At 25.8% G+C, this 24,644-nt stretch overlaps 2 protein-coding genes across 6 annotated transcripts in view; both read right to left on the bottom strand.

Moving 5' to 3' along the window:
• Window positions 1-386: 386 nt before the first annotated feature.
• LOC129988960 (uncharacterized) lies at window positions 387-24,596 on the bottom strand. Of its 5 annotated transcripts, XM_056097256.1 has the most exons (14): window positions 24,327-24,468; window positions 24,176-24,245; window positions 22,688-22,728; window positions 16,985-17,038; window positions 15,731-15,841; window positions 13,935-14,045; window positions 12,134-12,244; window positions 10,336-10,446; window positions 8,536-8,646; window positions 6,740-6,850; window positions 5,381-5,701; window positions 3,603-3,664; window positions 2,393-2,597; window positions 387-1,454 (listed from the first exon to the last, which is right to left on the bottom strand). In XM_056097256.1, exons 3-13 carry the CDS (start codon window positions 22,692-22,694, stop codon window positions 2,418-2,420), a joined length of 1,290 nt encoding a protein of 429 aa, XP_055953231.1. In that variant the 5' UTR covers window positions 22,695-22,728; window positions 24,176-24,245; window positions 24,327-24,468; the 3' UTR covers window positions 387-1,454; window positions 2,393-2,417. The 5 variants fall into 5 exon arrangements, with proteins under 5 accessions (XP_055953231.1, XP_055953232.1, XP_055953230.1 ...); XM_056097257.1 differs by lacking the exons at window positions 24,176-24,245; window positions 24,327-24,468 and adding an exon at window positions 24,475-24,596; XM_056097255.1 differs by lacking the exon at window positions 24,176-24,245.
• The window catches only part of LOC129988961 (uncharacterized), a 91,672-nt gene continuing 73,079 nt past the window's right edge, over window positions 6,052-24,644 (bottom strand). Inside the window, exon 2 of the mRNA XM_056097260.1 lies at window positions 6,052-6,070. The gene's annotated coding sequence lies outside the window, so the exon portion shown is untranslated. The remainder of the gene's footprint in view (window positions 6,071-24,644) is intronic.

Here is a 24,644-nt window from a genome sequence, read left to right as displayed (position 1 = left end):
CATTAATCAAAAAGCTTGAAAGTCGGAATGAAAGCATAAAAGACATTTTACATATTTTAATACCATCTAAAATTTTTAAAACAGAACTTCCTTTTTACATTCTTTAAAATAATTTTGATATAAAATGAAATCAAGTAGCTAAAATATTAGATATAATATTAACAGCAATCACTAAACAATATTAAACATAAACAGATTGTTTTACATGAAATCAACTTTTCTAAATTATTAGAAAAGTCAATTGAAAAAATAAAAAACAAATATATATATATATATATATTATATATAAACATAATAGGAAAAACAAACATAAAATGTAAAGTAATGAACATGCATTCTTAAAAAAAGAAACATCAACTAATAATAAAACAGCATGTATATGTGTTGGCACTTTACAAGATGGATTATATGACTAAAACTAAAAAATTCAGCACAGATATGTGTAACTCAAAATAATTTTTAAAAACTTTAACTAAAAATTAAGCAAGATTTTGAAAATTTTCCTGCAATGATTATTGAAAATATTATCATACCTTCAAATGCAGAAAACCAATTCTGGTATTTTTTAAAAAATAAATATTTTTGCATAATGATCAATAATATTATTATTTTATTAAATATTTAATTGCATGATTTCTATTCATTGTTAAAAGTTAAAGAAAAACATTTTGCTCATTATTTTTTCATATGACAGTCTACAAGTAGAATCAGAAAATCGAATTATATTACTAAAGACTGAAAGTGGAATTAATGAAATGAAACAGATCCAATATTTCCTGTGAAGCAGCATGTTATCAAAGGAAGCCAGTGATTAATATTTATACAGCAAACCGAATTTATTAAGCTAGTATTTATTTGAGGCATCTATTAACGTCAGTTGCATCATTTTTATCTTGCACTCATTTACAGTAAAATTCAAAATCCTGTTAAACATTAAGTAATTTTTATTTTGAATTCTGAGTTATAACATCAACAGGATAAAATATTTGATATCTCTGCTTAAGCTTTTTCTAATAGCTGAGCTAATTTAGAAAATACAGTATGAAAGAAAATGAAGTCACTGATGCATTTTTTTAAGTAAAAGAAAATATGATGAAATATGGAACGATTTTTTAATCAGAATACAAATAAAAAAACTTAACTTGTTTTAGAATTCATTTACCAAACAATATAATAACAAATTACAGAAATCAACATTTTAAATTAAAAGTAAATAAATCAAAATATAAACAAACAAATCCACACTCACTCATAAAAACTATAACAGCATCTAATTAATATACCAAAACAACCATATTTCATTCGTTATATTTGTAACACATAAGCTCTCGTGAAAGACTAAGGCTGGTATATTTTCAACTATAGATGAAATTAAACTGCATGATAAATAATATAAATTTCCTGATAAAAATAATCTTCCAATGGTGTCCTTAAAAAATAGAAGCTATATCTTCCTACAAAAAAAAAAAAAAAAAAAAAAAAAAGTCTTCCATTAAAATATGTTTTAAAATTCATGAGTAGATGTTTCACAAAACATATTAAAAAAAATAGAAGGGGGAAAAAATCTAAAACATGGAAAAGATCAGTAGGTAATGGTGGTGGTGGGAGGGTAGCTAAGTACACTTTTAAACATGAAAGTAATGAAAAAAAAAATGATATAAAAATTAAGATAAAAGAGTTTTTAGAACTTGCTTTCATCCCTACATTTAAAAAAAAAAAATATATATATAGTGTGAAATCAAAACACAGACATAAAGAGCTAAAAAAATTATTTTACTTTCTATCATATTGCAATTTTATCCCATTAGCTTATAATTTTTACTGAATGTTTAAAAAATTTTTAATGATATTTATTAAGGCTTTATATTATCACATTGTACTCAGTACTTCATATTTTTTTATTAAAAATAGCATTTATTATTTTATGTACAAATAAAAATGCAATTTAAAAATCTTTGTATTTAAATTATTTTTTAATCTCTCAATATATAATTCTTTATTATAAATATTAGAGAATCTTGCAATACTTTTGTCCCCTTCAAATTTACTACCATGCACACAGAGTTAAGATTTAATCAAAATCAATCTATTATAATTAGAAGGTCTAAATTATCTCTATTATTAAATATTGGAAAGATAATATAGATTATAATCATCAAAAGTACACAACTGATTATTTAATGCAATTTTACACAAACAGAATTCCAATGCACCAAAATGTGTGAAAAAATCTATCCTTGAAGGCAGGAAATATATAAAAATGTATGAAAAAGGAAAAGATAAAAGCAAAAAATTAACATTTCTAATAAAAAAAAATTGATAAGTTTTCACAGAAATTTTATAAATAACTCGACCCAACCATTTTATAGCAATATGTCAAAATAAATCTTACCAATTCAGGAAGGTAATTAAAAAAATCACAATGTTTTTGTTAAAACGTTCGAAGGAGTATGCTGTACTGCGAGTCTAAACAACTCAGAAGCAAGAGCAAATTCTTTAGAAATGGAATCAGCATTGCTACACACACACTGTAAAGCAGCTTTAAAAGTATTGGGAGTCACAACATTATCAACTAAACGAGTCACTATTTCAGATATCTAAAAGTGAAGAAAAAAGAATACATATTTTTAAAACATACATGTTAGGGAAAAAAATATGCATGAAGTTAAATACTTAGATATACAAATAACTTTTCATACTGAATGATTAACATATCATTTCAAAGTTCATAGTGGCCATTAAAACAGCTATTGTGGAAAAACGTCATATTTTTCTACATTTTTAATTTCCCAAAATAATAAATAAATTGAAAAATTTAGCATTGAATTCAATTTTTGAAAAGTCAGACTCAAAAAGGATTAAAATACACAAATTTGCAAATATTATTCTAATAAAATAAATGAAAAAGATTAAAAACTGACTAATAGTGATATATTAAATGTGATTATATTAAACATAGTTTATGTGAATAGTTGCATGCAATAAAATAAAAATAGCAATCAAGATTTTTTTTTTTTTTTTTTTTTTTTAAGTAGCTTGTATAAAGGGGTTTTTGTATTTTTTCCCTTCAAGATATTTTTAATTTTTAAAGTTTGAATTTATAAAATAAATATATTCTTTTCATTTATGGGTGATCATTGTAAGGACATTAAAGTTGAGAGATTTACTTAATTGAGTATAATAAATTTTTTAGAAGTACATTACTTTTCATTTAAATATACAGAAGCGACAATTACTTAACAAATGAAACAATATGATTAAAGAAAATGATTCTTATAAATATATATTTCCATTTTATTCACAGTTCTATAGCGAAGAAATAACTGATTGTAGCTAGCTGTACTGTAAGCTAGTGGGTTTTTTTCCCCTCATTATTTTTAAATTCAGCATTTATAAAAAAAACATTATAGAGTTTGGGGGGGAAAAAAAAAAGGAATTTTAAATTATATCCTCATGAAAAAGTTAATATATGAATTTACTTTCATAAACAAAAATTACTAGTAATTGATTATTAATTTTTTACAACAATAAAGCAATTATATTATTCAAAATCTAAAAGGCATCAATGTTTAAAAATAATAAAAAGTAATCATATGACTCACCGGAATGTTATCAGCACAGCTAAAAATATTTTTTATAAAATATTTCTCTTCAGCATATAGATCTGAAAAAGATTTTTAAAAATAATTTCGACAGGACAACTAAGCAAATGCAGAATTTACAGTTTCATGTATGAAATTTTTAGATTGCTAATTAGACTTCAATTTTCATATAATTTTTAAAATTATACAAATGCAATGATTATAATATCATTACGATAATCAATCCCATTAATTATTATATACTAAACAAGATTATTACTTATGTATTTAATACTAATTATCCCAAATAACCAAATGAAAAGCTAATTTTGCAGATGGTCACATTTATAGAAAAATAATATTTTGAATACATATACTTTGTCATGATTATTTAAACACGCACACACATTTAATAAAGATGAAGATAAGCATCATTAGATTATATATATAAATTCTCAGTTTTACTTTTGAAGTGGCAACTGCTGTGATTCAACATAAGTTTGTGAGTACAATTCTGGATTATGAGGTAAAAATGTCAACTTATGAATACCTTTTTTCTTTATGGGGAAGAAAAAAAAAAAAAAAAAACCAAACATTCTGTGTTTTTATAAATACTGAGACAAGATCTTTTTTTCTTTCAATCATTAATATTTAAATACCAAACATGAGAGGAAAAACTAACTAAGAAAAAAAAAAAAAAAAAAAAGACATTTGTTTTCATTTTGGGATTAAAATCTCAACCTTAAAATGATAGAAAGTTATATCAGCCAATACAAAAGAGGAAAAGTTCTAGTCTTTATAGAATCTGTAACATCTGGAAAGAGGTTATATCTTAAGGAAAAAAAAGGAAAGAAATTGACAGTTTAATTGCATCAGAATCAATCATGATTAATAAAATCTTTAATTTGACAATTATAAGAATTAAATAAGATTATCTGCTTCTTTCAAATAGAGCATGTAGAAATATTTATACAATTAAAACAACATTGATAAAATCAAATATATGTCTGTCTTCTTGAGCTCTACAGCACAGACGATTGGATCCAAAATCATCAAAATTGGCACAAACATATTTTGGAGGATTGGAATGTACACCTTAAAGAAATTATCACAGAATTTTAAATAATTATAAATTAAGGGACAATTTGGTTATGATTTTTTGATATAGATATCAGCTGATATAATATAACAATATATTAAATTTACAATCTTAAAATTTAAAAACTTATCTTTCCAATGACACCAATTTTTGTCCAATCTCATTTAAACAATTTTAAATATATATTTTTATGTATATTTTGCAATTCAATTAATTTTATAGTAAATTTAATTACAAGAAATTTGTCAACAAATTCCTTTGAAATATAAAACATATTAGGGTATATATTTGGTTAATTGTTTGTTATTATTTTTTTTATTCTTTTTATAAACTGTTGAACATAAAATGTGATGTATAATTTTTATTACTGCAATTAGGTAGATATTTTGTATGAGAAGCAAGATAATGAAGTTGGTGCTGTTAACATGAATTTGGATGCTAGATAACAGTTATATCATGTGATTCGATCTATGAGCAAATATTTGAATTGAACATACAAGGGTATTAAAATAATATAGACTAAACATCTATTTAAAAGTTTAAAAATACCTCTTTAAGAGAAATATGAATTCAAATCTTATATGTAATCTTGCACATAATTACACCCACTCACTATTCCTAGAGCCAGCCAGCTAGCTAACAAGTTGAAAAAAAAAAAAGTAAACAAATATAAGAGCAAAAATATGAATTTGTTACTTACTGGAATCATCAACAATGTAAACTGTTACAGTATTAAAGGTGCCTCTAGCATCAAAAAGTTCAACTGTAAAACATATATCTTTTTTTTCCTCCCTGTCTTCAATCATTTCTACTTCAATGGTCTTTTCCTCTTCACTTTGAGCAAAAGAAATATTTCCTTGACTATTAACATAATGAATGCCAGCTTTAGCACTTTTATCATGTGTTGTCCATCCCACATTTACAATACCATCTAAAGCTCCAGTTCGAACTATGGGAATTTGAATACAATCACATGTTGAAGGCACTCGAATTGTATGTTCCTTGAACTGAACTCTGTTTCCTAAAGCGAAGTAAAACAGAATTATTATACTTAAATGAATTTAAAGCTAATCATATTTCATTAAAATGTATAAAAATTCTAAATATTTATTATTATGAATTTTTAAATGCCATATTTAAGATCTGATATTGAGATATACAAGGGAGTCGTGTCTTATATTATTAAATTATATAACAGTAACTTATGCCAAATTAAATAATTATGCTTATTAAATACATTTTATAAAAATTTAATCAGTTTAAAGATGATATTTTAATTAATGTCATATTATTTTAATAGATAAAAAAAGCCTTTGAAAAGAAATTCCTTTTACATGATAATAAACAAATAGCTGAAATAAAAATGAAAAGGTTTATAAGTGCAAAAATAGTAATTAAGATAATATAGTTAAAGAAGAAATGAATGTTAACACAATACAATTCTTAAATGATCAATGTTTATAATGGATATAACATCAAAATTAATTCTAGGGTTCCAATTAATTTAAACCTTACAATACTTTTTTAAATACAGGACGGAAAAAACTAGCAACACATATTATCTTTCAGTTTAATATTTTAAAATCACAATGCATAATATTCATTATTTGGAAGCAAATTCAATGTACTTTTTAATAACCATATTACAAAACTGGTTTGTAAATTCACATAACATTTATAAGTTTTTCAATTAATATTTTTTTTTCTTTAAATCCAGTAATTCTAATAATACATAGAATATTGCAAGTAGAATTGATATGGCAGGGTTTTAAAAAAAAAATTAAAGCTAAAGAGAGAATATATAGAACTTTAATTACTCGAAAAAGTATTTATACTCCACAAGCTTATTATGTAGTTAAAATAATTTTACTATAAAATTTCTTTTCAATAATTCCTAATAAATAAATGTTACTAAGTCTAGTTAATTTGTTGAAATGAAACAAAGACTAGCACTGCAATACAAGCACTACAATTATATGCATATTTTTTAAATTTAAATTCGTAATAATTATTTTATTTTCAAAATTTTTTGCTGAACAATTACATTAATATTAAATACCAATTCCAGAAGCCTGGTTAATAGCAGCATTTAAATCAAATATATTTGCAATTTCCCTTAATCGCCGACCTATTCCAACAGCCAACATTTCCACTTGAGGTTCAACAGGAACTAAGAAATAAAAGAAAAAGGTGCTTATTAAATTGAAAATCAAAATTTTGAACCATATTAGTCATAAAGTCTATGTATATCAAAGACTATTTATGCATTGAAAAATATGAGTCTAAAGTAAAGAAGAAATTAATTCTTCATCAAATTACATTTTTCCAGATTCTCATTGCCAAGAAATTACTTGAGGGGGATCTGTTTGTATCCTTCAAATGTCTGAGAGTGATATAAATTAATTAGGGGCTTGCAAAGTGATTGTGCAAGTCATTGGTAGTCTAAAGTACCAGACAGGTTCATTGTATCTTTCAAAGTAACTACTAGATGTGATGATATCTTTTTTATCCTGAAATAATTGATTTATTGAAAATATACTTTACACTAAAATGGGTGTCTCATTAGTATTATATACTCCTTCGTTACTTTTCTTAATCATTTTGCATTTATTATTTTATTCTTTCCCTAGCATTGTTAGGTGGGGAAGTGAAGAACCTTTGAGTTCAAGCACTCTGTTAACCAAAACATAAAATTGGCAAATCATTGCTTTTCAATTAATTTTTTTTAAAAAAAGAAATATCTACTAAAATTTGCCAAATCATATCAAAATAATTTTTTTTTTCATAAAATATTTAAATAAAAAATACCATAATAAACTTTAAAAGTATGCCTCCCATTAGTAGTAGATGTTTCTTTTATTGCGATTTAATGCCAAATGCTCTTTTTTTTATATTATGAATATGAATATGCCAGAATATTGAAGTGAGTTAGATTGTATGCCCCAGGTTAACCAAAAAATTGCGACATTAGTTCTTTAACCCTTTCACTATTGATACTCAACCCAACCAGCTGTACAAATTTCATACTGGCTTTCATAAAAATTTAATCAGTTTAAAGATGATATTTTAATTAATGTCATATTATTTTAATAGATAAAAAAAGCCTTTGAAAAGAAATTCCTTTTACATGATAATAAACAAAAAGCTGAAATAAAAATGAAAAGGTTTATAAGTGCAAAAATAATAATTAAGATAATATAGTTAAAGAAGAAATGAATGTTAACACAATACAATTCTTAAATGATCAATGTTTATAATGGATATAACATCAAAATTAATTCTAGGGTTCCAATTAATTTAAACCTTACAATACTTTTTTAAATACAGGACGGAAAAAACTAGCAACACATATTATCTTTCAGTTTAATATTTTAAAATCACAATGCATAATATTCATTATTTGGAAGCAAATTCAATGTACTTTTTAATAACCATATTACAAAACTGGTTTGTAAATTCACATAACATTTATAAGTTTTTCAATTAATATTTTTTTTTCTTTAAATCCAGTAATTCTAATAATACATAGAATATTGCAAGTAGAATTGATATGGCAGGGTTTAAAAAAAAAAAAAATTAAAGCTAAAGAAAGAATATATAGAACTTTAATTACTCGAAAAAGTATTTATACTCCACAAGCTTATTATGTAGTTAAAATAATTTTACTATAAAATTTCTTTTCAATAATTCCTAATAAATAAATGTTACTAAGTCTAGTTAATTTGTTGAAATGAAACAAAGACTAGCACTGCAATACAAGCACTACAATTATATGCATATTTTTTAAATTTAAATTCGTAATAATTATTTTATTTTCAAAATTTTTTGCTGAACAATTACATTAATATTAAATACCAATTCCAGAAGCCTGGTTAATAGCAGCATTTAAATCAAATATATTTGCAATTTCCCTTAATCGCCGACCTATTCCAACAGCCAACATTTCCACTTGAGGTTCAACAGGAACTAAGAAATAAAAGAAAAAGGTGCTTATTAAATTGAAAATCAAAATTTTGAACCATATTAGTCATAAAGTCTATGTATATCAAAGACTATTTATGCATTGAAAAATATGAGTCTAAAGTAAAGAAGAAATTAATTCTTCATCAAATTACATTTTTCCAGATTCTCATTGCCAAGAAATTACTTGAGGGGGATCTGTTTGTATCCTTCAAATGTCTGAGAGTGATATAAATTAATTAGGGGCTTGCAAAGTGATTGTGCAAGTCATTGGTAGTCTAAAGTACCAGACAGGTTCATTGTATCTTTCAAAGTAACTACTAGATGTGATGATATCTTTTTTATCCTGAAATAATTGATTTATTGAAAATAAAATATACTTTACACTAAAATGGGTGTCTCATTAGTATTATATACTCCTTCGTTACTTTTCTTAATCATTTTGCATTTATTATTTTATTCTTTCCCTAGCATTGTTAGGTGGGGAAGTGAAGAACCTTTGAGTTCAAGCACTCTGTTAACCAAAACATAAAATTGGCAAATCATTGCTTTTCAATTAATTTTTTAAAAAAAAAGAAATATCTACTAAAATTTGCCAAATCATATCAAAATAATTTTTTTTTCATAAAATATTTAAATAAAAAATACCATAATAAACTTTAAAAGTATGCCTCCCATTAGTAGTAGATGTTTCTTTTATTGCGATTTAATGCCAAATGCTCTTTTTTTTATATTATGAATATGAATATGCCAGAATATTGAAGTGAGTTAGATTGTATGCCCCAGGTTAACCAAAAAATTGCGACATTAGTTCTTTAACCCTTTCACTATTGATACTCAACCCAACCAGCTGTACAAATTTCATACTGGCTTTCATAAAAATTTAATCAGTTTAAAGATGATATTTTAATTAATGTCATATTATTTTAATAGATAAAAAAAGCCTTTGAAAAGAAATTCCTTTTACATGATAATAAACAAAAAGCTGAAATAAAAATGAAAAGGTTTATAAGTGCAAAAATAATAATTAAGATAATATAGTTAAAGAAGAAATGAATGTTAACACAATACAATTCTTAAATGATCAATGTTTATAATGGATATAACATCAAAATTAATTCTAGGGTTCCAATTAATTTAAACCTTACAATACTTTTTTAAATACAGGACGGAAAAAACTAGCAACACATATTATCTTTCAGTTTAATATTTTAAAATCACAATGCATAATATTCATTATTTGGAAGCAAATTCAATGTACTTTTTAATAACCATATTACAAAACTGGTTTGTAAATTCACATAACATTTATAAGTTTTTCAATTAATATTTTTTTTTCTTTAAATCCAGTAATTCTAATAATACATAGAATATTGCAAGTAGAATTGATATGGCAGGGTTTAAAAAAAAAAAAAATTAAAGCTAAAGAAAGAATATATAGAACTTTAATTACTCGAAAAAGTATTTATACTCCACAAGCTTATTATGTAGTTAAAATAATTTTACTATAAAATTTCTTTTCAATAATTCCTAATAAATAAATGTTACTAAGTCTAGTTAATTTGTTGAAATGAAACAAAGACTAGCACTGCAATACAAGCACTACAATTATATGCATATTTTTTAAATTTAAATTCGTAATAATTATTTTATTTTCAAAATTTTTTGCTGAACAATTACATTAATATTAAATACCAATTCCAGAAGCCTGGTTAATAGCAGCATTTAAATCAAATATATTTGCAATTTCCCTTAATCGCCGACCTATTCCAACAGCCAACATTTCCACTTGAGGTTCAACAGGAACTAAGAAATAAAAGAAAAAGGTGCTTATTAAATTGAAAATCAAAATTTTGAACCATATTAGTCATAAAGTCTATGTATATCAAAGACTATTTATGCATTGAAAAATATGAGTCTAAAGTAAAGAAGAAATTAATTCTTCATCAAATTACATTTTTCCAGATTCTCATTGCCAAGAAATTACTTGAGGGGGATCTGTTTGTATCCTTCAAATGTCTGAGAGTGATATAAATTAATTAGGGGCTTGCAAAGTGATTGTGCAAGTCATTGGTAGTCTAAAGTACCAGACAGGTTCATTGTATCTTTCAAAGTAACTACTAGATGTGATGATATCTTTTTTATCCTGAAATAATTGATTTATTGAAAATAAAATATACTTTACACTAAAATGGGTGTCTCATTAGTATTATATACTCCTTCGTTACTTTTCTTAATCATTTTGCATTTATTATTTTATTCTTTCCCTAGCATTGTTAGGTGGGGAAGTGAAGAACCTTTGAGTTCAAGCACTCTGTTAACCAAAACATAAAATTGGCAAATCATTGCTTTTCAATTAATTTTTTTAAAAAAAAGAAATATCTACTAAAATTTGCCAAATCATATCAAAATAATTTTTTTTTCATAAAATATTTAAATAAAAAATACCATAATAAACTTGAAAAGTATGCCTCCCATTAGTAGTAGATGTTTCTTTTATTGCGATTTAATGCCAAATGCTCTTTTTTTTATATTATGAATATGAATATGCCAGAATATTGAAGTGAGTTGGATTGTATGCCCCAGGTTAACCAAAAAATTGCGACATTAGTTCTTTAACCCTTTCACTATTGATACTCAACCCAACCAGCTGTACAAATTTCATACTGGCTTTCATAAAAATTTAATCAGTTTAAAGATGATATTTTAATTAATGTCATATTATTTTAATAGATAAAAAAAGCCTTTGAAAAGAAATTCCTTTTACATGATAATAAACAAATAGCTGAAATAAAAATGAAAAGGTTTATAAGTGCAAAAATAATAATTAAGATAATATAGTTAAAGAAGAAATGAATGTTAACACAATACAATTCTTAAATGATCAATGTTTATAATGGCTATAACATCAAAATTAATTCTAGGGTTCCAATTAATTTAAACCTTACAATACTTTTTTAAATACAGGACGGAAAAAACTAGCAACACATATTATCTTTCAGTTTAATATTTTAAAATCACAATGCATAATATTCATTATTTGGAAGCAAATTCAATGTACTTTTTAATAACCATATTACAAAACTGGTTTGTAAATTCACATAACATTTATAAGTTTTTCAATTAATATTTTTTTTTCTTTAAATCCAGTAATTCTAATAATACATAGAATATTGCAAGTAGAATTGATATGGCAGGGTTTTAAAAAAAAAAATTAAAGCTAAAGAGAGAATATATAGAACTTTAATTACTCGAAAAAGTATTTATACTCCACAAGCTTATTATGTAGTTAAAATAATTTTACTATAAAATTTCTTTTCAATAATTCCTAATAAATAAATGTTACTAAGTCTAGTTAATTTGTTGAAATGAAACAAAGACTAGCACTGCAATACAAGCACTACAATTATATGCATATTTTTTAAATTTAAATTCGTAATAATTATTTTATTTTCAAAATTTTTTGCTGAACAATTACATTAATATTAAATACCAATTCCAGAAGCCTGGTTAATAGCAGCATTTAAATCAAATATATTTGCAATTTCCCTTAATCGCCGACCTATTCCAACAGCCAACATTTCCACTTGAGGTTCAACAGGAACTAAGAAATAAAAGAAAAAGGTGCTTATTAAATTGAAAATCAAAATTTTGAACCATATTAGTCATAAAGTCTATGTATATCAAAGACTATTTATGCATTGAAAAATGTGAGTCTAAAGTAAAGAAGAAATTAATTCTTCATCAAATTACATTTTTCCAGATTCTCATTGCCAAGAAATTACTTGAGGGGGATCTGTTTGTATCCTTCAAATGTCTGAGAGTGATATAAATTAATTAGGGGCTTGCAAAGTGATTGTGCAAGTCATTGGTAGTCTAAAGTACCAGACAGGTTCATTGTATCTTTCAAAGTAACTACTAGATGTGATGATATTTTTTTTATCCTGAAATAATTGATTTATTGAAAATAAAATATACTTTACACTAAAATGGGTGTCTCATTAGTATTATATACTCCTTCGTTACTTTTCTTAATCATTTTGCATTTATTATTTTATTCTTTCCCTAGCATTGTTAGGTGGGGAAGTGAAGAACCTTTGAGTTCAAGCACTCTGTTAACCAAAACATAAAATTGGCAAATCATTGCTTTTCAATTAATTTTTTTTAAAAAAAGAAATATCTACTAAAATTTGCCAAATCATATCAAAATAATTTTTTTTTTCATAAAATATTTAAATAAAAAATACCATAATAAACTTTAAAAGTATGCCTCCCATTAGTAGTAGATGTTTCTTTTATTGCGATTTAATGCCAAATGCTCTTTTTTTTATATTATGAATATGAATATGCCAGAATATTGAAGTGAGTTAGATTGTATGCCCCAGGTTAACCAAAAAATTGCGACATTAGTTCTTTAACCCTTTCACTATTGATACTCAACCCAACCAGCTGTACAAATTTCATACTGGCTTTCATAAAAATTTAATCAGTTTAAAGATGATATTTTAATTAATGTCATATTATTTTAATAGATAAAAAAAGCCTTTGAAAAGAAATTCCTTTTACATGATAATAAACAAAAAGCTGAAATAAAAATGAAAAGGTTTATAAGTGCAAAAATAATAATTAAGATAATATAGTTAAAGAAGAAATGAATGTTAACACAATACAATTCTTAAATGATCAATGTTTATAATGGATATAACATCAAAATTAATTCTAGGGTTCCAATTAATTTAAACCTTACAATACTTTTTTAAATACAGGACGGAAAAAACTAGCAACACATATTATCTTTCAGTTTAATATTTTAAAATCACAATGCATAATATTCATTATTTGGAAGCAAATTCAATGTACTTTTTAATAACCATATTACAAAACTGGTTTGTAAATTCACATAACATTTATAAGTTTTTCAATTAATATTTTTTTTTCTTTAAATCCAGTAATTCTAATAATACATAGAATATTGCAAGTAGAATTGATATGGCAGGGTTTAAAAAAAAAAAAAATTAAAGCTAAAGAAAGAATATATAGAACTTTAATTACTCGAAAAAGTATTTATACTCCACAAGCTTATTATGTAGTTAAAATAATTTTACTATAAAATTTCTTTTCAATAATTCCTAATAAATAAATGTTACTAAGTCTAGTTAATTTGTTGAAATGAAACAAAGACTAGCACTGCAATACAAGCACTACAATTATATGCATATTTTTTAAATTTAAATTCGTAATAATTATTTTATTTTCAAAATTTTTTGCTGAACAATTACATTAATATTAAATACCAATTCCAGAAGCCTGGTTAATAGCAGCATTTAAATCAAATATATTTGCAATTTCCCTTAATCGCCGACCTATTCCAACAGCCAACATTTCCACTTGAGGTTCAACAGGAACTAAGAAATAAAAGAAAAAGGTGCTTATTAAATTGAAAATCAAAATTTTGAACCATATTAGTCATAAAGTCTATGTATATCAAAGACTATTTATGCATTGAAAAATATGAGTCTAAAGTAAAGAAGAAATTAATTCTTCATCAAATTACATTTTTCCAGATTCTCATTGCCAAGAAATTACTTGAGGGGGATCTGTTTGTATCCTTCAAATGTCTGAGAGTGATATAAATTAATTAGGGGCTTGCAAAGTGATTGTGCAAGTCATTGGTAGTCTAAAGTACCAGACAGGTTCATTGTATCTTTCAAAGTAACTACTAGATGTGATGATATCTTTTTTATCCTGAAATAATTGATTTATTGAAAATAAAATATACTTTACACTAAAATGGGTGTCTCATTAGTATTATATACTCCTTCGTTACTTTTCTTAATCATTTTGCATTTATTATTTTATTCTTTCCCTAGCATTGTTAGGTGGGGAAGTGAAGAACCTTTGAGTTCAAGCACTCTGTTAACCAAAACATAAAATTGGCAAATCATTGCTTTTCAATTAATTTTTTAAAAAAAAGAAATATCTACTAAAATTTGCCAAATCATATCAAAATAATTTTTTTTTCATAAAATATTTAAATAAAAAATACCATAATAAACTTGAAAAGTATGCCTCCCATTAGTAGTAGATGTTTCTTTTATTGCGATTTAATGCCAAATGCTCTTTTTTTTATATTATGAATATGAATATGCCAGAATATTGAAGTGAGTTGGATTGTATGCCCCAGGTTAACCAAAAAATTGCGACATTAGTTCTTTAACCCTTTCACTATTGATACTCAACCCAACCAGCTGTACAAATTTCATACTGGCTTTCATAAAAATTTAATCAGTTTAAAGATGATATTTTAATTAATGTCATATTATTTTAATAGATAAAAAAAGCCTTTGAAAAGAAATTCCTTTTACATGATAATAAACAAATAGCTGAAATAAAAATGAAAAGGTTTATAAGTGCAAAAATAATAATTAAGATAATATAGTTAAAGAAGAAATGAATGTTAACACAATACAATTCTTAAATGATCAATGTTTATAATGGCTATAACATCAAAATTAATTCTAGGGTTCCAATTAATTTAAACCTTACAATACTTTTTTAAATACAGGACGGAAAAAACTAGCAACACATATTATCTTTCAGTTTAATATTTTAAAATCACAATGCATAATATTCATTATTTGGAAGCAAATTCAATGTACTTTTTAATAACCATATTACAAAACTGGTTTGTAAATTCACATAACATTTATAAGTTTTTCAATTAATATTTTTTTTTCTTTAAATCCAGTAATTCTAATAATACATAGAATATTGCAAGTAGAATTGATATGGCAGGGTTTAAAAAAAAAAATTAAAGCTAAAGAGAGAATATATAGAACTTTAATTACTCAAAAACGTATTTATACTCCACAAGCTTATTATGTAGTTAAAATAATTTTACTATAAAATTTCTTTTCAATAATTCCTAATAAATAAATGTTACTAAGTCTAGTTAATTTGTTGAAATGAAACAAAGACTAGCACTGCAATACAAGCACTACAATTATATGCATATTTTTTAAATTTAAAATCGTAATAATTATTTTATTTTCAAAATTTTTTGCTGAACAATTACATTAATATTAAATACCAATTCCAGAAGCCTGGTTAATAGCAGCATTTAAATCAAATTCATCTGCAATTTCCCATAATCGCCAACCTATTCCAACAGCCAACATTTCCTCTTGAGGTTCAACAGGAACTAAGAAATAAAAGAAAAAGGTGCTTATTAAATTGAAAATCAAAATTTTGAACCATATTAGTCATAAAGTCTACGTATATCAAAGACTATTTATGCATTGAAAAATATGAGTCTAAAGTAAAGAAGAAATTAATTCTTCATCAAATTACATTTTTCCAGATTCTCATTGCCAAGAAATTACTTGAGGGGGATCTGTTTGTATCCTTCAAATGTCTGAGAGTGATATAAATTAATTAGGGGCTTGCAAAGTGATTGTGCAAGTCATTGGTAGTCTAAAGTACCAGACAGGTTCATTGTATCTTTCAAAGTAACTACTAGATGTGATGATATTTTTTTTATCCTGAAATAATTGATTTATTGAAAATAAAATATACTTTACACTAAAATGGGTGTCTCATTAGTATTATATACTCCTTCGTTACTTTTCTTAATCATTTTGCATTTATTATTTTATTCTTTCCCTAGCATTGTTAGGTGGGGAAGTGAAGAACCTTTGAGTTCAAGCACTCTGTTAACCAAAACATAAAATTGGCAAATCATTGCTTTTCAATTAATTTTTTTTAAAAAAAGAAATATCTACTAAAATTTGCCAAATCATATCAAAATAATTTTTTTTTTCATAAAATATTTAAATAAAAAATACCATAATAAACTTGAAAAGTTGCCTCCCATTAGTAGTAGATGTTTCTTTTATTGCGATTTAATGCCAAATGCTCTTTTTTTTATATTATGAATATGAATATGCCAGAATATTGAAGTGAGTTAGATTGTATGCCCCAGGTTAACCAAAAAATTGCGACATTAGTTCTTTAACCCTTTCACTATTGATACTCAACCCAACCAGCTGTACAAATTTCATACTGGCTTACAAATTTTTGTTTCAAATGATGGGCATAGGATATTAAGCAAGGACAACTTTGGTGATAACTCATTTTACATCTTGCATTCCTCGTATGAAACAGAAACCAGGCGGCCAGTATAGAATTTATACGGCTGGTTGGGTTGGATCAATAATGAAAGGGTTAATAAATCATTTTTTCTGTTTAAAGTTATAATAATAATAAAATGTACAATCATGGAAATATTATCATATTTATAAACCGTTAAAAATAGAATATAAATGCCTAATAAAATAATATTTACCATTCAGTTCATCCAATGGAAGGCTAGCAGCTTGTGGTTCCATGATCAATAAATCTGAAACAGAACAATACATTTGAAATATTTTTACAATTTTGAAGAACATGTTGAATAGAATTCAATTTTAACAGTGAGGGAAAATATTTTGCTACCTTTTCACCTGTTAGTATGTTAGTTATCAGACCAACAAATAAAATAATTCATTTTTATAAATATTACAAATATAATTATACTTTACACATTAAGCAATGTTTTCCCATTGTTTTAAATAATACTAATTTTATAATGATGAATCACAAGTAATGCGGTTGGAGAAACAAAGTCAATGTTTCAAGCATTTCCAGATGAAATGAGTACAGTTTTGCTATGGATTTGATTATAAAATTTTTTTGGTAAGGTAAAATTTTCATAGGGCATAATGTCAATAAAAACAGTAGATTTATTAAAAAAAATTCTATAAATAATTTAAAAATCTTAACCAAATATAAATTGCATTTATTTTTATGATTGAAAAACAAATGTTAATTTTAAATGAAAGCAGAAAGAAAATGCTTCACACTATATTTAACTACCACTCATTTAAGAAGATGTCTTTATACTTGTTTTTTAAAGCTCAACATTAAATATTATTTGTAATCTAGATGTTAAAAAATACTATTAAAGTCAGTGTAGAATATATTTAGATTTTAAAGCAAACTTTTTAAGTGAAAAAGAGCTTTCCTTTCTTTTCATGAATCAACACAATGTTTTTGATTTTAATTAAAATTTTGCAGAAAACTTTTTTTTGAAATTTCTTTAAGAAAAGAATATGAATCTATGAAAAAAAATAACAATTATGATCAAATAATTTTACAATTTAATTCATTAAAAAAAAACTAAAATGTGCCTTTAAAAAAAGGTGTATTAAAATAAAAATAATTTTTTTTTTAAATTGAGGAACATTTTATTCAAACATCTATCATTAAGTTATTACTTGCAATAATTACAGAACATTCCAGATAAATATAATCTAATCCAAAAGTCAAATAAATAACCAAAGAGGCATCATTATTTCCTTCTTTTTCTTATTAGCAACAAATAATAAATCTTAAATACCTCTAATTCAAATCATTGAATAATTTTTAACAATGCCAAATACATTATGTTCCTTACTTCGATGAAACCAAATTTATTCATTCATGTGGATTTAAATTTTTTTCATTTGAAGCAAAGATTATTATATTTAAGATTAGAATAGAAAACAATTACTAGAATGGAAATTTTAAAATTTTTTAACAAACAAAGCATTATGAAATATTTCAAATGTTAAATAAATTACCAAATATAGCCTATAATCTTTTTTTAATGGAAAAAAAAGCATGAAGAAAATATATTAAGTGGAATAGATAGTAAACATATTAGATTGCTTTAAATTTTTGAACTTTTTCTAAGTGAATGATGAATATTTCATTTCACATATAAATGTTGTTATTGTTACTAATCTTGGAATCATCTAGCAAGGCTAGACAATCCTCATGAATCCATAAATGTCTAACAGTTGCAGGTCCTGGAAGACTTTGTCTTTGTTAAAACCCAAACAAACCAAAATATGGGCAGGGGAGGCCATGTCTGCTGAACACCAATGGCATTCAGGGTATATTTTTTTATCCTACCGAAAAGTGAGGGTTCTAGTATGGCCACTCAAGAAGCGTGAGAAAGCAGTTTGGTGGGATCTGGGTCTAAGCTGGAAGCACTCACTTGGATTTTTTGCAAAATACCATGAATAGTAGGGAGAAGATTTTAAAAGCTTGTTCAATTTTATTTTTGCCAGGGAAGAAATCTCGTTAAAGGTGAGCTTTCCACAATGACTCATACCCTCCTCAGCAGCAGACCTGGCTAAGGAGTTGGCTTTTTCATTACCTTCAACTCCAACACGTGAAAGGATCCATTGAAAGTGTATGGCACGACCAATTAAGAAAAAGTCTGTTAAGTAGATTTAAATTGCTCAGGCTTGTCTGGTCTCCAACAATACCCCAATTAGAGGGATGCTGAATTGAAGTGCGACTGTCAGTTAATATTCAGATGTCTTGGAAATGATCTTCCATATGCACTACATACTGCAAGCCCCTTCTGATACAATAAGCTCTGATCTAAAAACTGAACAAACATTAGGGTTTTCGATCTTGAACTCCAAAGCGCTGGTAGGAGTAGGAATAGAAACTCCACTACCAGAAATCCCTCCTCACCTCTGCTACCATCAGTATAAATCTTTAAAGAAGATTGAAGAATACTATGGATAGTCTCCATAGCCAGAGTTCTGACAAGGGCAGGCATCTCAGAGTTTTTCGTCACACTAGTAAAGAATTCGTCATAGAAGTGTATTCCATCAAGTTCCAGGCCAGTTTCCTGGGAACCCAAAGAATGGAGCTCCATATCAGAAGAAGGCAGATTCAGCGTTCTTGCAAAAGAAAAAGGGCTATGTTTCTTCAAACATCGATTGTCCGTCCAAGTGTGAAGGTAGGTGGAAGTTCTGTGCTGTCCACAGGAACTGTAAAGCTTGCTAAAATATTTTGTTAGGTAATAAGTTCTTCTCATTGAAAGCAGTGGCAAATCACTCTCAAAAAGGACAATGTCATTTGGACAACTATGCTGAAGTTCGGTAATGATTCTAGCAGCACACTTTCAAGTTTATTAAGATTGGTTTTGGAAGCATAAGAAAAAGATGAAGAAGCCATACTCCAATATTGGTCTAATAAGAGAAATGTATGTAGTTTGTATACACTGCTTTCTGCTCCCCAATCTCGATCAGATATAAACTTGACAACATTAAGCCTTGGCCACCTGGCCTTCAATGTATTTATTGCTTGTGATTTCCTGGCCCAAGATGTAATCGCTATTGAACTTCAAAGTGCGGTAGGAGTAGGAATATAAACTCCACTACCAGAAGTTCCCCCCTCACCTCTGCTACCATTAATATAAATTTTTAAAGAAGATTGAGGAATGAATCTTCTCAAAAATGAATCAACTATGAACTATGACCAACTATGATCGAAGAATTTTTTAACAAACAAAGCATTATGAAATATTTCAAATGTTAAATAAATTACCAAATATAGCCTTTTTTTTATAATGGAAAAAATGTGAAGAAAATATATTAAGTGGAATAGATAGTAAACATATTAGATTGCTTTAAATTTTCGAACTTTTTCTAAGTGAATGATGAATATTTCATTTTCAGTATAGATAATTATTACATGGATGAGGAGACATAATCAGGAATTTTTTTTTAAATTTAAATTTATCTGCCTAAAATTTGAAATAACTTTATTTATTTCATCAGGATAATGACCTGAAGCACACAACAGTCAAAATTAACTTCTGGTATCCTTGTAATAGTCTACAAAATATGAAAATTCCATCTCTATCACATAATTTAAATCCAATAGAATATATTTAGAAAGAACTGAAAGTTAGAGTATGATGACACAACATTAAAAAAGAAAACCAAATTAAAAATAGTAATGATGGAAGAATGGTGGAGCACTGATACAGAAGTAAGAAAAAAATTAGTGCAAATTATCCCCAGATGACTAGAAATTGGTGTGGTTGCTGCAGGATATCTTATTAAGTATGAACTGACTAAAATATTGCAATATTTATTAATATGTATCAGTGTCTTTTAAAGTATATGAAGACTTTTGTAAGATAACTTTGTTTTGTTTTGCTTCTTTTTTTTTTAAAAAAAAAAAGGTTTTTATATATCATGAAAATATTTAATGAAGGTTACTTGGAAAAATGTACAGATATTATTAAGGAATTTTTCATTATGAAATATTAATTTTTAGTAATGGATAGAGCAGTATGCCGTTAGAATTCGAAAGTGTATGAATACTTTTGGAAGTCATTGCACGTTGTTTTTAAGTATTTATGATGAATAGGCCCTATTGAATACATACTGGTTTTAGCAATTTCAAAATGATGACTTTGATATATATGATAAAGAGCATAGTAAGCCACATGCATTTTATTAAAAAAAATAATCCAAGATGCAGATATGGTAGCATTTCTTGATGAAATCTTTACCAACCTCCAATCAATCAATCTTCCTTAACCACCAATACAAGAAACTGTTCATCAATAAAGCATTGAAGCAGAAACAATTGGAACATGTTGAAAACTATGACAAATTTGTTTTCCAACTAAGCAATGCTCACCACATGCTGTCAGACCAAAGAAAGAAGCTTTAGAATATTTTTGTTGGAATGAGATGGTCCTTCTAGTATATTTACCAGACGTTGCAACTTCAGACTGCTATTTGTTTTGTTCCATGCAGAGTGCCTTTTCTGTTAAGATGTTGAATTCTTATGCTTATTTCAAAAATTTGCCTGATAACTGAATTGTACTAAAGCAATCGATGTTTTAGTGGAATCTTTTCAGACGATCATTAAGAAGATTAAGGGGAACCAAAATCTCACTGTTACAATGCTGTCAATGCACCTTCCTCAAATTTCCTGTTCACTTCTTCATAGCAAGCATCATCTTTTAATGACAAGGTCAAACAAAAACTTGTACCTTGATAAGATAAATGCTTCAACAATAGAGACAATTATGTTAAAAAATAACAATTATTATTATGCAATAAAAGTGTTTTTCTAATATTTATTCTCTTTTTTCAATTGCTTAGCAGAACTTTGTTTCTGGATACCCCTTATCCATAAATTATAACCAGTTGTAATATATAGATTATTTTATGATCAGAAATGAATCAAAGAATTGAAAACACTAAAGTTAGTTTCTGTAATTAAAAATTTCACAGAAAAAAATTGTATATTTCTCAATGGAAACAAATTTCAACATTTTTTAACTAATATTTAATCTAAATTAGCTATATTGAAGCAAGGTGTTAAAACTACAGCCAGACATTAACAAATAGTATATAAGTGATGTTTATATGACACTTGTTATATTTAATAACATAGTTATTGTTACGGCAAATTCAATATCCACAATCCAAACATGAATGGGGCTGGCTATATGGTGAAACATAATAACAAATAATGGCACTTTATTCTATACGAAAACATGAGTATCTAGGCAATGAAATTAAGCCAAAGTGTACGTAATAATAGCACTAACAGTAAAACATAAACGACAAACCAGTCATAAACAGTATAAAGTGGTTAAATAGTATAAAGATTAGATGCTGAGCACGACTCAATACTGTTTGAATACTTGACTGACTTCAGCTCATTTTTGGCTTTTTAGAGCTTCCTCGACAGGACAATGAAGGTTCCAGAAAGATCATTATAATTCACATCCTAATGGCCTACCATCAAAATTCCTATTGATTCTGGAATCTTCTATTTTACTGCTAAATTGCCAAGGCTGGGGATTCATTGACTTAGCATCCACCAGATCTGTACAATTGTTTTCCTTATCAAGAAATAGTATGATGGAAAGCAATATTACATATTTGTAACAATACGTATATACATGTTTTATTATTAAATGATATATTGGAAATTTTTAATAATACATAGTAAATTTGACAAATCAATCACTTTTACTGGTTAATATTAATAATAACTGCTAAATCATACTTACTATAACATATGGATACCAATTTAAAAGAGATTCAACGAATTTTACAACAGTCAAAGACTTATGTTTAAAAGGCACTAAAAGTTTAAAAAAAAAAAAATCGATTTAAATCTACAGAAATTTTACCTGGCATATATTCAGGGGTTCAGACAAATAGCTAGTAACATCTGAAAAAAAAAAGAAAAAGAAAAAAAGAAGAAGATATTTTTAAAAAAAGGAATAAAGCTTTAAACCCGAAATAAATAACTTTATGAAAGCCAAGTCAATACTACTATTATGCCATAAAAAAAAGTAACTTTTGAATTTTTTTAATCATATATTCTTAAAAAATTACATAGAATTGTACAACTTCAGAGCCTTCAAACAAAATTTAAATTATGATGTACAGCTTTTAAAAACTCAGGAAACAATTTCTAGATACAAAAATACATTTTATATAAATCAAGGTTCAAAAAGCTTGAATTCCTGAGATCTACAGCATAGCTCAGCTGACTTATGCGAGAGTCAAGTTTTTACTAGAAACACTCAAAAATTTGAATACAAAATTATTCCCTAAAAAAGCAAATTTTGACATATAAAATGCAGTATTAATCATGATAAAAGGGAAACAATCTCCTTCAATATACATTCATTGATTTTGAGTAGATTTTGGAAATTAGTTTTATGCACAAGAATTCGCAATAAAGTGGGTAAATCAATAAACAACCAAGAAAAGCTGCAAGTACAAGTAAAAAATGCCAATCTTAATACAATATTTTTTTAAATACACTTTCACGATAAAAAAAATTAAAAAAATCTTTATTTAAATATGCATACATAGCTTATGGAAGTTTAAATATTATTATGATACATATCATTCTTCAAATTTTTTCTGCTTGAAGTATATTAACATATTTTATCAATTAGCAAGACTAATCTTTTCAAATATTTTTTAAACATTTTTACTGACATAAATACAACATTTATGTATATTTCTTAAATATAAAATTATTATCATAAAATAAAGCAAAATAAATCACAAATTTAATCACTATGTAAATAGTTATACATTTGATTAAGTGTTTAAATATATATAACTAAAGGGTTTACCTGAATGATAAAGAATATAAATGGAATTGAATTAATTTTAAAACATACATAAAAGATTATTTTACTAGATCATGATAGCCAAATAAACAAACAAAAAAAAGATATATATTTAAAATAAACTTTAGAATTAAAGTTAAGAATCACAGTCATAATTTTTTACATTATAATTTTATTCATTACAGCCCTTTAAATTGATTTACTACTAAAAGCTTTAGCAAAACGCACTCAAACCTTTTTAGAACCAAATCAAATTATTTTTCATTACTTCCTAAAATTCAACCAAGAGGGATAAAAAGTTTGTGACTATAAAACATTTTCTATGAAGTTAATTCCTTTTGATACTGAAGACATTGAATTACACGAATTAAATAAGAACAGTAATTTATATCACTTTTTATAATTGAAGGAGAACAAAAATAATTTAAAGTAATTTACAGCTTGAAATAATCAAGTTGTGAACATTGATATCATTCAAATGATTAAATTAGGAATAGTCAAAAAATTAAAGTACGTCATCTAACTTAGGATTATAACGTAATGCATTTTCTCTTTCTTTTAAATAGGTCTTAAGTACGAATTTAATACTTTCAGGTTTCTGGAAAATAAGAAAAATACAATGTATGTATACATGATCTTGAAGAAATATAAATGCACAATTAAGAAATACCAAACGTACCATAATGAAATTGAAATAAGTGCTTTCACCTTACAAAAAATTGCAATTGCAATTCAATCGCAAAATTTTACAGCTGATCATAACTCATAGGAAGATAAGATAACATTATTTTTAAAACAGGGAAATTTCCCGGGAAAGTCGGTCTTACCTCCAAATCGGAAAGAGCAGTGGGGAGGGAAAGGGAGGAAGAGGAGGATTCTTTATTGAATCTAACAAAATTTAAGAGAATTTGTTATTTAAAAGATGATCAAATAATAAGAGAATGTAAGCACCATGCTACTTTTTATTTGAAATTCTTATTTAGTTTATTTTCAGCTA

The sequence above is a fragment of the Argiope bruennichi genome, chromosome 10 (genome assembly GCF_947563725.1).
Source record: "Argiope bruennichi chromosome 10, qqArgBrue1.1, whole genome shotgun sequence".
NCBI lineage: Eukaryota > Metazoa > Arthropoda > Arachnida > Araneae > Araneidae > Argiope > Argiope bruennichi.
The sequence above is the reverse complement of the archived record's forward strand: the minus strand, read 5'-3'. Positions and strand labels throughout refer to the sequence as shown.